Here is a 13,434-nt window from a genome sequence, read left to right as displayed (position 1 = left end):
AACAGGCATACAAACTCACTCTCCCGGGGCAGCAGAGGAAGGCAAGATTGATCATGTAAACCCAGCCGGGTGGAAAAGAACCACAGTGTCAAGCAGCCACTTCCAAATTTTCTGTCTTGTTTTCACTATATTGAGCTTTACATTGTCATGAGGGCATATTAAAAATCAAATCTTTTTTAACCCCAAATCGAAAAACATCCAAAACACGAGGCAAATTCAATAAACTTATGATTGGTTTAGCAATCCTTGCACAGAAGATCTAAAATCACCAATTCTATAATCAATACACAATCTCTCTTTCTCTCGCTCTCTCTCTCACACACACTTGCAACACATACAAACATATGTAAAATCGAAAACAGAGTTAACCCTAAAACCAACAACCGAAACAACGCAACCACATATAATCAGTAATCATACCTGAAGTCGTCAGTTGAACCCCTTGGGTGTAAGGGTAGATGACTGCTCCGCCATCAAATTTAGGGTTAATTATTGTAAACCCTAAATTAAAACAGGTGTCAAATCCTTCCACAAGGTGGCAGCTGGAGGAAACCAAGAGAGTGAAATCGAACTGATGATGATGCGGATCTGGAAACCCTAGATGAAAATATTGCTCGGTAGGAGGAGAAGAATGAGGCCTGTGATTTTGAATAGAGAAGAAAAAGAGAAATGTGGCCTATGATTTTGAATAGAGAAGAAAGAGAGAGTTGATATGATTACTTCTGATGTGCATTAAATGGCCAAAAACAACTCCCTATGCATTTCAAATTTTGGCTCCTAAAAAAACAATAATTTTTCATAATATATAAAATCAAATTATATATAAATAAATCGTAATTATGACATCAGCGAGGACTACGTGGCAAACCTGAGAAGTTGACACGTAGGCAATTCTATGTCATCATCTAAGCTCCCTTAATAGATAGTATATATTGTATTTTTGTGTAACATGTGTTATTGCAATTGTGTTTTTATATGACACTGCTTTTTGGTAGTTTGTGTTTTATATATAACATTATGCTAGGGATGAGCATTTAGTATTCGGTACCGGTATCCACTTTTTGGAATTTTCGGTATTCGTACTTTCGGTATTAGTATTGGTTCGGTACGGTACCGGTAAAATACTGAATTTTACCTTCAAATAACGATACCGAACTGGTTCGGTACGGTACCGGTACCACTCTCATCCTTATATTGTGCTCTACTGTAGCATTGTGTTTTTGTATAAACTTTGTGTTTTTAAAAATAACATAAATAAAATCAACAAAAAAAGTTGTATGGTAATGATGTTGCTCGTATGAAACCCGTGGTCAGATATAAACAAATGGTATTGGGTACATGTACCGAATTTCTCTAAACGAAAGATCTTAAGTACAAATTCGGAACCGACTTTTGGCGCTCCTAGTATCGGTTCGTTATTGATTTTTACCTTCATACACCGGTACCGTAACCGGTATTTTTGGTACCAGTACCTGTTCGGTATCGGTTGGCACCGAGCTCATCCTTACCCTTGAAAACAAAAAAAAAATCATTAAAAGGTAATCAACAAAAAAATTGTATGACACGGTTGTTTTCCGTACGGTACCCGTGATTAGGGATGAGCAAATGGTACCGAGTAGCAGTACCAAATTTCCAAACTAAAAGATTTTTAATATCAATTCGGTACCGACTTTTGGCATTTTCTGTACTAGGCTGGTGTTGCTTTTTACCTTCATGTACCAATATCGAACATGACCATATGAGTATTTTCGATATCAATACCGGTTCGATACCGGTTGACACCAAGCTTATCCCTACCCGTAATACAAAAAAATCATTAAAGTTAAGGAAAATATGAAAATGTATTTAACTTAAAGAGTAAAGAAAATAATAATTTTCATAATACTAAAACAATAAAAATGTAAAAAATATATATTATTATAATATTAAAGTTATTATTTATTAACTTCTATTATTAATATATAAAATATATAATATATAAAATAATATAATATAATATATAACAATTTTAATATATGATGATATTGTGGGTGGCCACTAAGTACGATCTGTAGGTTAGTTTTATTGTAATATTATGGAAGCATAACTTAAAAACATAAATGGACAGTTCCTACTATGGGACTAAAGTTTTTAATCGACTAAAGTTTTTAATCTTTTTTGATACATATTTCATCGATTGAACAGATTGAACAAATGGTTAAAACTATATTTTATTAAGATTTGTTTTTTGTAAGTAGATTAAAAAAAGTGTATATCATCTTCAGTAGCATTAGTAGTAGAGGTGATATTGAGCATGCTTGATTTCGTATAAACATCGTATTTTCAAGAGACTTTTTGTTATTATATGCGAAATATATTTTTTATTTGTAGTTTTCGACCATGTATTAGCAGTTTATTATTCAGGGTGAACTGTTTTTCGTAGCTTTCGACCATGTTCTCTAACAAAACTGATAAAATCAAGTGTTGTGTTAATGGTAAATATAACTTTTCTCTCATGATAAATAAATAACCCCCCCCCCCCCCTAACTCCAATTTTCTTCAACTTCTTCTTGATAAAATATATAACCTTCCCTACCCTTTCCAACTCCAAGGTTTTTCAACTTCTCTCATGCTAAATAAATAACCTCCCACAGGCCCCACCTCCACTAAGTGCAATTTTCTTAAAAAGGTAGTTCGGGTGGTTAGTAAGTACATGGGGTATTTAGGTAAATATATACTGTCACACCCCGACCACGTAGGACAACAAACCGTGGCGGAAACATCGGGGAGTGTTGCAACAGAAGCTATTGTTTCATAACCATGGACACAAAATAGTTTTGTTTTATTGATAAAATTAAACATTACATTGTCTTAACACATAGAACAAACAAGTTTTATATCATCTATCATAGTTATTATGTCACTAAGGTCTTGTCCAGATCCTATGTGACGCATGCTTCCTAGAAGTCAATCAAGCATCAACACCTGAAACATATGTAAAAACTTAGTCAGCAAAGAAATGCTGGCGAGTACATAAGTTTTATAGGAGTGTTGGATTCATGGCTAGTTTAAATGTTGCAATACTTTATTAAAAACTTTGTTTTAAAAAAGACTATAATATTGCAACTTAAATAACCAACTCAAATCAAGTGGGTTATAGTTTATAAAAACCTCGTAGCCATGATTCTTAACCCAAAAACATTTGTTTTAGTAAAGCAATTTGTAAAACATGTCGTATTAAATCCTTAATAAAATCTCGTTAATAAAACTCGTATGGTTTATATCATTTCGAAAACCTCGTTTGTGTGATATCGTTCCAAAATCGTTTACCCAAGTGAATTAAATAACGCCACGGTATGTAATATGTTGAAAACACTTATACATAAGAAGTACCAGCAGCATATCTACCATGTTTTCACCATATTACACCCGTCCCGTTATCTAAACACTAGCCAAAAACTAATCGTTTACCCAAATTGTTTAACATCGTTTCCAAATTGTTTCCAAATCGTTCCCAAATCGTTTACTCGTTTAAATCGTTTAAATCGTCCTTGTTTTAATTGTGATAACTTATATATGGTCGTCTCGTTAACAACATTCAAACCTTCGTGACTCGATCACCTCGCTTCTCGCTTCTCGAATTAACAAACCACTAAAGGGTAAGTTAACAAACATCAGATTCAGTCGCTACCCACAACCCCCACACATAACCATGGGTGTAGTAAAGTTGTAACACCCCAAAAACGAAAAACGCGATAAATAATAATAAATATCATAAGATTGAAGGTGAATGGTAATATGATACATAAAAAGGGGGTTTTTAAGGTTAATGGTTACAAATATAACAAGACTTAAGGGGGGTAATATGTAAATTATAATTAGTGAGGGTTTAATTATGTTGAAACCATAAAACACACACTCTGTGCGTGTTTGGGATCGAGCAGGAGCAGGGAACAAGGGTTTATCCTTTTGTTCTTGTAAAAATTCACCAAATTAACAAGGAAAAATCGATGTGAATCAGTTGCATGTGGTAAAATCTCGATCAATTACCCATACCCAATCAAGTGGTGAGTCGAATTTCTAGATTTGATAAATTGTAGAACTAGGGTTTCGACCCAATCATGAAATTGTGATATGATTTATGTTGTTTAGATGCTAAGGGTACTCCCTAGAGTAGAAATCATGTTTGATTTTGGTTAATTGAAAGAAAGCCTCTATAAACCCACTTTGTGAAAATTTTGTTATGAATATAGAGATTATAGGGATTGAGAATGTATGTAATTGGATATGTAATTCAGCTTGTAGTACCCGAATGCTAGATGAATTGGTGTAGATTAAAGGAATTGTGAGAATTAGATTGATTATTGATGACACATAGGATGAATTGGTGAGTTATGCTTTAAATGTTGTACACTATGCTTTATTAATGTAACGCCCACTAGGTGCTCGATGAAATGCTTGATAGGATAATTATGTGTAAATTGGAACATAGTGGAATGGAATGTGGGTACTAAACGAAGGGTTGAATGTGTTGATGTAGGCGTGAAGGAGGGAAGTTCGAATTCTAAGAAAGCGGAAGGATCACAAGACCGAGGTATGTTCCGTTGCATACGAAAGTTTACTTTTAAATTGTTAATATTTATATTGGACAACTCTTGTTATAATGTTTATACTATGTTGTAGTGATTATGGTGCTAGTAAACGAATAGCAAATCCCTTGCGGATTTTGCTTATGCTAACGAAGAATTATGCTATGTTATGCTAGTCGACCGGTTCATGTAACTAGGTCGAGTAAGGGTATGAGGCCACCCGACTAGAATGGCTGGTCGTGTAAGTAAAAATCGTGATGCTTGAAGTTCACCCCGTTGTGCGGGTAGAATGTAAGGTTTATGTTGAAAGCAACCAATCCGTTATTACCGGGTTGTGAACGATATGCTTGAATCTCTTGACGAGAAGATAAGCTTACCCATAAAAGGGGTAAATTGAATGCGTAATGGTAACCTTGAATTCAAACGAATGCGGTTAGTAAGTGGTATTGTGAGCGAAATAAGTAATAAGACTAACATTATTGAATTTGTTGTTGAATGTAGGTAAATCCTCGATTTAGGCGTATGGACGGCTTGGAACGTGCACACTTGGTTTACGCCCACCTCACGCTTCCGTTATAAACTACTTTTGAACTGGTTTAAGTTGTGGTCATATGTATTTTTGGTCTATGTAGAAGGTTGTTATCTTGTCGTTGGATAAAAACTTAGTAGTAGTCTTGTCGTGTCTAATGTAAGTTTTGTCCGTTTTAGTACTTGTCAAGATTGTAACTTCGAAGTTTGTTGTGTAAACCGGTGGTAAATGGTTTAAAACGAATAGGTCATGCCGAAATTTCCAAAATTTTTCCTATTCATTCTTTTTGTTTATTTAAGTAGAATATGGGGCGTAACAAGTTGGTATCAGAGCCAAGGTTTGAGGGATTCGAGCGAGGGTGATAATGCTTGAACTCAAACCGATGGCTCACGCAAAAGTGTGCTCGCTCCGAGATCGTCAACGAGGTAAAGTTTCGACTATTCGTTTAGTATGAGAATGTATAATGTATTCACGGTTTAAGGTTTTAAGTTATGTATGCTATAAAATAATGTTGGGGGGGGAATAAGGAGTCTCGAGACCAGCGCGGCTGGAAAACGGACCCGAGAAAGAACTAAAATGATAAAAAAAGAGCTGCAGAGAACTAATAAACGGCTGGCCGTCGCCGACGGCCAGACACCCGTCGCCGACGCCATGCCCCCGTCCGACGCCTTAACACCCTGCCGACGGGTAAAAATCTCCGACGCCCGTTTTAAGAGCCCGTCGCCGACGGGCATCCTAGCCGTCGCCGACGGCTTACACATTGCAGATTGCTGATTTTTCTTGTTTTTCACATTTTGTGGTGCCGGGCTATCCAAGAACTTATTTTATGACTAAATAGAATTCGTTTAAGACTTGATGGGTGTATGAATTCAACAAGAATGAATTCGTAAAAATAGAAAGCGATGAACCGAATTGTATGAGGTGGATTAAGTAAATGTGGACTAATGAACAATGATATACTAAAAGTTTATGAATTGTACTAAACGAAAATATGCTATTGTATAGATGGCTGATGCAAGCAACGTCAATGATGGTGATGATACGATTAGACAAGAAGCATTTGAGAGCAAAGTCACGGAAGTAGCTGAAGGGGTTATACAAGCCAATCTCCCACGATTAGCTCAAGAGGTAGAAAGTAGGGTTTTGGGAGTCGTAGACGCTATGATGACAAGTAAGATCGAAGAGTTAAAAGAATTAATGGAAGGGTCTAAAGATAAAGGCAAGGAACGACGATGTACATATAAAGACTTCATGGCATGTAAACCTACCACGTACGATGGTAAGATCGATCCGATAATGTGCCAAAGATGGATCTTAAGCATGGAGGCGGTGTTTAAACGAAGTCGGTGTGATAAGGAGGATCAAGTGATGTTCGCTACGGGACAACTCACTTTTCAAGCGAAAGAGTGGTGGGATGCTTATAGTAAGGAGATAGGCAAGGACAAACTTCAGACAATGACTTGGCAAGAATTTAAAGAACCTTTCATGAAGTACCATTGCCCTCAGTCAGCCATCGATAAGATTCAAGAAGATTTCTTACGTCTCCGACAGAAAAACGAGACGATAAATGAGATATCTAGTATTTTCCTGGACAAGATGAAGTTTTGTACGGAGTTTGTGCAAACCGAAAGAATGAAGATCAATCGCTTTTACGGGATACTGAAGGCAGAATTCAGGGAATTCATCACTCCCTCGAAATGTGAAACCCTTGATGAGCTTATTAATCTGGCGCAGGATAGAGAAATTGAAATTAGAAGGCAAGAAGAACGTGGTGAGAAGAGACCAAGTGAAAAAGGTACGAGCTCGAGCCCATCAAAAAGGGGAAAGTTTCAAGACCAAGGGAGGAAGGAAAAGTCGAAAGATGGAATCACTCCTTGCAAGACTTGTGGAAAGCTCCATACTGGGGAGTGTCTGTTGGGCAAAAAGGGGTGTTACAAATGCGGCAAGGAGGGACACTCATCTTATCAATGCCCGAGTAGCCCAAAGACTTGCTTCAATTGTTTCGAAAAGGGGCACATCAAATCTGAATGCCCGAAACTCCAGCAAGAGTCGAAGAAGGAAGATAAGAAACAAGAAGGTCCTAGGGCCTAGGGGAGAATGTTCCAAATTACATCCGAAGAAGCCAAGTCTCATCCGAATGTGATTTCAGGTATCTTTTTACTAAACTCCATACCGGTTTATGTTCTGTTCGATACCGGAGCTACTATGTCATTTATTTCGAATGAAATTATACAACACCCGTCCTTTAGAATCGAACGAATGCCAATTCCTCTAGAAGTAGAAATAGCCGATAGTAAGATCTATATGTTACACGAGGTTTGTAGAAACTGCAAATTCACTATAGAAGATGAGGAATTTGACATCGACCTCATACCTATGGTTTTGGGGGAATTTAAAATGATTGTGGGGATGGATTGGTTGGCGCGACACCATGTGGAGATTGATTGTGAAAATAAGGTAATGCTCATCCAGGCTCCAAGTGGAAGACAATTGAGTATTCAAGGAGAGAGAAACGTAGAAACCAAGTTGTGCACCTTGGTCCAAGCTTACAAATACGTACTTAACGGGAGTAGAGCATACTTAGCTTATGTAGGAGATGCCCGACAAACCCTCCCGAAGCTTGAAGACGTTAAGGTCGTGAACGAATTTCCGGATGTATTTCCGGAAGAATTGCCGGGACTCCCTCCCGAAAGGGAGATAGAGTTTCTCATCGAATTAAATCCGGGCGCGAAGCCAGTTGCGAAGACTCCCTATAGACTTGCTCCCACCGAGATGCGAGAATTAATGACACAGTTACAAGATCTCCTAGATAAGGGCTTCATACACCCAAGTGTGTCGCCTTGGGGAGCCCCCGTCCTTTTTGTTAAAAAGAAAGACGGGTCGATGCGTATGTGCATCGACTTTAGAGAATTAAACAAACTGACCATAAAGAACCGCTACCCTTTACCTAGAATTGACGACCTTTTCGATCAATTACAAGGGGCGAGTTGGTTCTCCAAGATAGACCTGCGTTCGGGGTACCATCAAGTTAGAGTACGGGAAGAGGATATTACAAAGACTGCGTTTAGAACCCGTTATGGGCACTATGAATTTCTAGTCATGTCGTTTGGATTGATGAACGCGCCGGCCGTATTTATGGATCTTATGAACCGGGTGTGCCGACCCATGTTAGACAAATCAATAATCGTGTTCATAGATGATATCTTAGTCTATTCGCGAAGCAAAGCTGAGCATGCAAAGCACTTGCGTGAAGTACTCGAAACTCTCCGCAAGGAGAAACTTTACGCAAAATTTCCAAAATGCGCGTTCTGGCTCAGGGAGGTGCAATTTCTAGGCCTCGCGGGATACTACAGGCGGTTCATACAGGATTTCTCGAAGATAGCTCTACCCTTAACCAGACTGACGAGAAAGAAAGAAAAGTTTGTGTGGGGTAAGGAACAGGAAGAGGCCTTTCGTATACTGAAGGAGAAATTGTCGAGTCCTCCGGTCCTGACATTGCCAGATGGAACTGAAGATCTGGTTGTTTATTCAGATGCTTCACACCAGGGGTTAGGTTGTGTTTTGATGCAAAGGGGAAAGGTTATTGCATATGCGTCGCGGCAACTAAAGCCTCACGAGGTAAACTACCCAACACATGATCTGGAATTGGCAGCGGTAGTGTTCGCCTTAAAAATTTGGAGACACTACCTATACGGTACGAAATGTACAATTTACTCGGATCATAAAAGCCTCACGTATTTCTTTGAACAGAAAGAATTCAATATGAGGCAGCGAAGATGGCTGGAACTTATCAAAGATTATGACTGTGATATCCTTTATCACCCGGGAAAAGCAAACGTGGTAGCCGATGCGTTAAGCCGAAGGGAGTATCCGTCTCCTCTCCGTTTAAAGTCCATGAAGATGATAGTTACGCCACAATTACTTGAAACGATACGTGAATCTCAAGTAAAGTCGCTTGGAGCAGAAGACTTAAAGAAAGAAAGATTAAAAGGTGTAATCGATAAATTAGAAGAGAATTCGACCGGACTCAAGACGCGATTCGGCCGAATTTGGATACCCCGATTTTGTGAAGTCAAGGCCGCACTACTCGACGAAGCACATAAGTCACGATATTCGGTCCACCCCGGGGCTACAAAGATGTATCGGGATTTGAAGGCCAATTATTGGTGGCCGGGCATGAAACGCGATATCGTCAAGTACGTCACAAAATGCTTAACGTGCTCCCAAGTAAAAGCGGAACATCAAAAGCCCTACGGGGAATCACAACCTTTGGGGATACCGTTGTGGAAATGGGAGGAACTAACGATGGACTTAATAACCAAGCTTCCAAGAACGAAAAAGGGGCATGATGCAATATGGGTAATCGTAGATCGACTTACGAAGAGCGCCCACTTTCTACCCATTAAAGAAGCATATTCTTTCGAGAAAATGGCAGAAATTTACATGAACGAGATTGTGTCTCGACACGGGGTGCCTGTGTCAATTGTCTCGGATCGGGACACTAGATTTACCTCTCGTTACTGGCAAAGATTTCACGAAAGTGTGGGGACGAAATTACATATAAGTACCGCCTACCACCCTCAAACTGACGGCCAGTCAGAAAGAACCATTCAAACACTTATTGACATGCTGAGGGCGTGTGCTTTAGATTTTGGGGGAAGCTGGGATGACCATTTACCGCTTGTGGAATTTTCTTATAACAATAGTTACCATAGTGGCATTCAAATGGCACCTTACGAATTACTATACGGAAGAAAATGTAGAACACCCGTATATTGGGGTAAGGTGGGGCAAAGGGAGCTTGCGAAAAGTGATTTAATAGCAGTGACGAATGAAAAGATTGAATTGATTAGAGCTCGTTTGAAAGCAGCCCAGGATCGACAAAAAGCTTATACAGACAAGAGAAAGCGCCATATTGAATTTCAAGTTGGGGATTTTGTCCTATTGAAGGTGTCGCCATGGAAAGGCATAATCCGCTTTTGTAAGCGGGGTAAGTTAGGCCCTCGGTATATCGGATCGTTTAAAATCTTGGCTCGAGTTGGAAGGGTTGCGTATCGATTAGAATTACCGCCTACTCTAGACGGAATTCACAATACCTTCCACGTGTCGCAGTTGAGAAAGTGTCTTGCGGATGAAACTGCACTAGTACCTCTCGATGACATTGAGTTAGACGAGGGGTTGAATTATGTCGAAAGACCAATAGCCATCAAAGATGTCAAGGTGAAGAGGCTCCGCAACAAGGCTGTCCGACAAGTGTTGGTACAATGGCAACACCGAAAGGGGTCAGAACTCACATGGGAAGCGGAAGATGAAATGAGGAGGCACTATCCATTTCTTTTTGGTATGTACACGTTTAAGATTGTTATATGTCCAGGTTTCGGGGACGAAACCTCTTTTAAGGGGGGTAGACTTGTAACACCCCAAAAACGAAAAACGCGATAAATAATAATAAATATCATAGGATTGAAGGTGAATGGTAATATAATACATAAAAAGGGGGTTTTTAAGGTTAATGGTTACAAATATAACAAGACTTAAGGGGGGTAATATGTAAATTATAATTAGTGAGGGTTTAATTATGTTGAAACCACAAAACACTCACTCTGTGCGTGTTTGGGATCGAGCAGGAGCAGGGAACAAGGAAAAATCGATGTGAATCAGTTGCATGTGGTAAAATCTCGATCAATTACCCATACCCAATCAAGTGGTGAGTCGAATTTCTGGATTTGATAAATTGTAGAACTAGGGTTTCGACCCAATCATGAAATTGTGATATGATTTGTGTTGTTTAGATGCTAAGGGTACTCCCTAGAGTAGAAATCATGTTTGATTTTGGTTAATTGAAAGAAAGCCTCTATAAACCCACTTTGTGAAAATTTTGTTATGAATATAGAGATTATAGGGATTGAGAATGTATGTAATTGGATATGTAATTCAGCTTGTAGTACCCGAATGCTAGAAAAATTGATGTAGATTAAAGGAATTGTGAGAATTAGATTGATTATTGATGGCACATAGGATGAATTGGTGAGTTATGCTTTAAATGTTGTACACTATGCTTTATTAATGTAACGCCCACTAGGTGCTCGATGAAATGATTGATAGGATAATTATGTGTAAATTGGAACATAATGGAATGGAATGTGGGTACTAAACGAAGTGTTGAATGTGTTGATGTAGGCGTGAAGGAGGAAGGTTCGAATTCTAAGAAAGCGGAAGGATCACAAGACCGAGGTATGTTCCGTTGCATACGAAAGTTTACTTTTAAATTGTTAATATTTATATTGGACAACTCTTGTTATAATGTTTATACTATGTTGTAGTGATTATGGTGCTAGTAAACGAATAGCAAATCCCTTGCGGATTTTGCTTAAGCTAACGAAGAATTATGCTATGTTATGCTAGTCGACCGGTTCATGTAACTAGGTCGAGTAAGGGTATGAGGCCACCCGACTAGAATGGGTGGTCGTGTAAGTAAAAATCGTGATGCTTGAAGTTCAACCGGTTGTGCGGGTAGAATGTAAGGTTTATATTGAAAACAACCAATCCGTTATTACCGGGTTGTGAACGATATGCTTGAATCTCTTGACGAGAAGATAAGCTTACCCATAAAAGGGGTAAATTGAATGCATAATGGTAACCTTGAATTCAAACGAATGCGGTTAGTAAGTGGTATTGTGAGCGAAATAAGTAATAAGACTAACATTATTGAATTTGTTGTTGAATGTAGGTAAATCCTCGATTTAGGCGTATGGACGGCTTGGAACGTGCACACTTGGTTTACGCCCACCTCACGCTTCCATTATAAACTACTTTTGAACTGGTTTAAGTTGTGGTCATATGTATTTTTGGTCTATGTAGAAGGTTGTTATCTTGTCGTTGGATAAAAACTTAGTAGTAGTCTTGTCGTGTCTAATGTAAGTTTTGTCCGTTTTAGTACTTGTCAAGATTGTAACTTCGAAGTTTGTTGTGTAAACAGGTGGTAAATGGTTTAAAACGAATAGGTCATGCCGAAATTTCCAAAATTTTTCCTATTCATTCTTTTTGTTTATTTAAGTAGAATATGGGGCGTAACAAAAGTAACGGGATTTGTCAGATCCTATGGTACCATAACCTAATACTGGTCGGCTTGATCAATGCTAATGAATGTCATTTGTTATGTAACTACAACCATCAAGTTTTGTTCAAATTATTGAAATCGTTATTAGTTTAGTAAAAATCGTTTTAATCGTTTTTGAAATCATCGTTTAAACCTTGAAAACATTTCATACATATGAATCACCCCAAAACATTTAAAAACAGTAAAATAGGGGAACTATGTACTCACATGGAGTGCAAAGTATCCCCAATCAATAGAACTTCAACAAACTCGAGCAAACTAGAGAAATCAAACAGCACCTAGTAATCGAATCACTAGTCAAACAATAGACGCCTAAATCGGAAGATCGGACAGAATGAGGACTTGTAAACCAAATGAGTGTTGGAACTCATCTGATATGGTTTAAAAAGGCCTATATTCTAAATCGGAACTTAACCTTAGTGCTTTCGACCCATTGTGACCCATTAAGGTAGCTCACGCTACTTTAACGCGTCGTGCGCGCAAAAGCGCATTCGAGACGTCTAACTAGTCCTTATGACAAGTATTATATGCCCATACATGTTTAATTATGTTAAATAATTAGTTACGTGTCAAAAATTTAGGTCACATATGCTTAATTACCAATTATGTATGAAAAGGGTATTTTGGTAGTTTACCAAAGGCACATAAACTACTTATCATGCGACTAATCAAACCTAAGTGACCATAAGGTATAACCTCGGAGGGTTATTCCCTATGCTACTATGGTCACTAAACATGTTTGGTCGGATCCTAACGATCGACCAAACGGGTCGTGTTCCAAAGTCTAAGCGGGTGTTTATTCCGCTTGACTTACGGCTCTACACAAGCACCAAACTAAAAAGTGACGAGCTAAACATGCTAGAACATGTTTAGTTAACTTAGAAAACAGGTTTTGATATCAAAACAACCGGTTTTGACATCCTAGAGTAGTTTGGTTACAAAATACGCGAGAAAACGCATTTTGGCCGAAACTACGACTCGTCACTAAGCCTAGATAACGTGGTAATCAGTAGGTATAGTCACTTAGGGACTATAACCATCGTGATTACGCTCACGTTATGAATTTCAAACGAACTCCGCGTTGACCATAAACTGGTCAAAGCAGAAAGTCAAACGCAGTTTGACTTTAACGCTAAAACGAATGAAAAGAACGAAAGAACGCTTACAAAAGGTCCCCGCAAGATTTGATTCCGATTTTTCTCTCAGGTAGGAAGCAT

General features: G+C 38.5%; 1 protein-coding gene across 1 annotated transcript; it reads left to right on the top strand.

The window, feature by feature from the left end:
* The first annotated feature begins 6,102 nt into the window (after nucleotides 1–6,102).
* Nucleotides 6,103–7,188, top strand: LOC110913678. Its single transcript, XM_022158504.1, has one exon. It carries the CDS (start codon nucleotides 6,103–6,105, stop codon nucleotides 7,186–7,188), a length of 1,086 nt encoding a protein of 361 aa, XP_022014196.1.
* The last annotated feature ends 6,246 nt before the right edge of the window (nucleotides 7,189–13,434 follow it).

Source organism: Helianthus annuus, chromosome 15 (assembly GCF_002127325.2).
Source record: "Helianthus annuus cultivar XRQ/B chromosome 15, HanXRQr2.0-SUNRISE, whole genome shotgun sequence".
NCBI lineage: Eukaryota > Viridiplantae > Streptophyta > Magnoliopsida > Asterales > Asteraceae > Helianthus > Helianthus annuus.
Note: the sequence above shows the minus strand (reverse complement) of the source record. Positions and strands in the feature narration are given on the sequence as shown.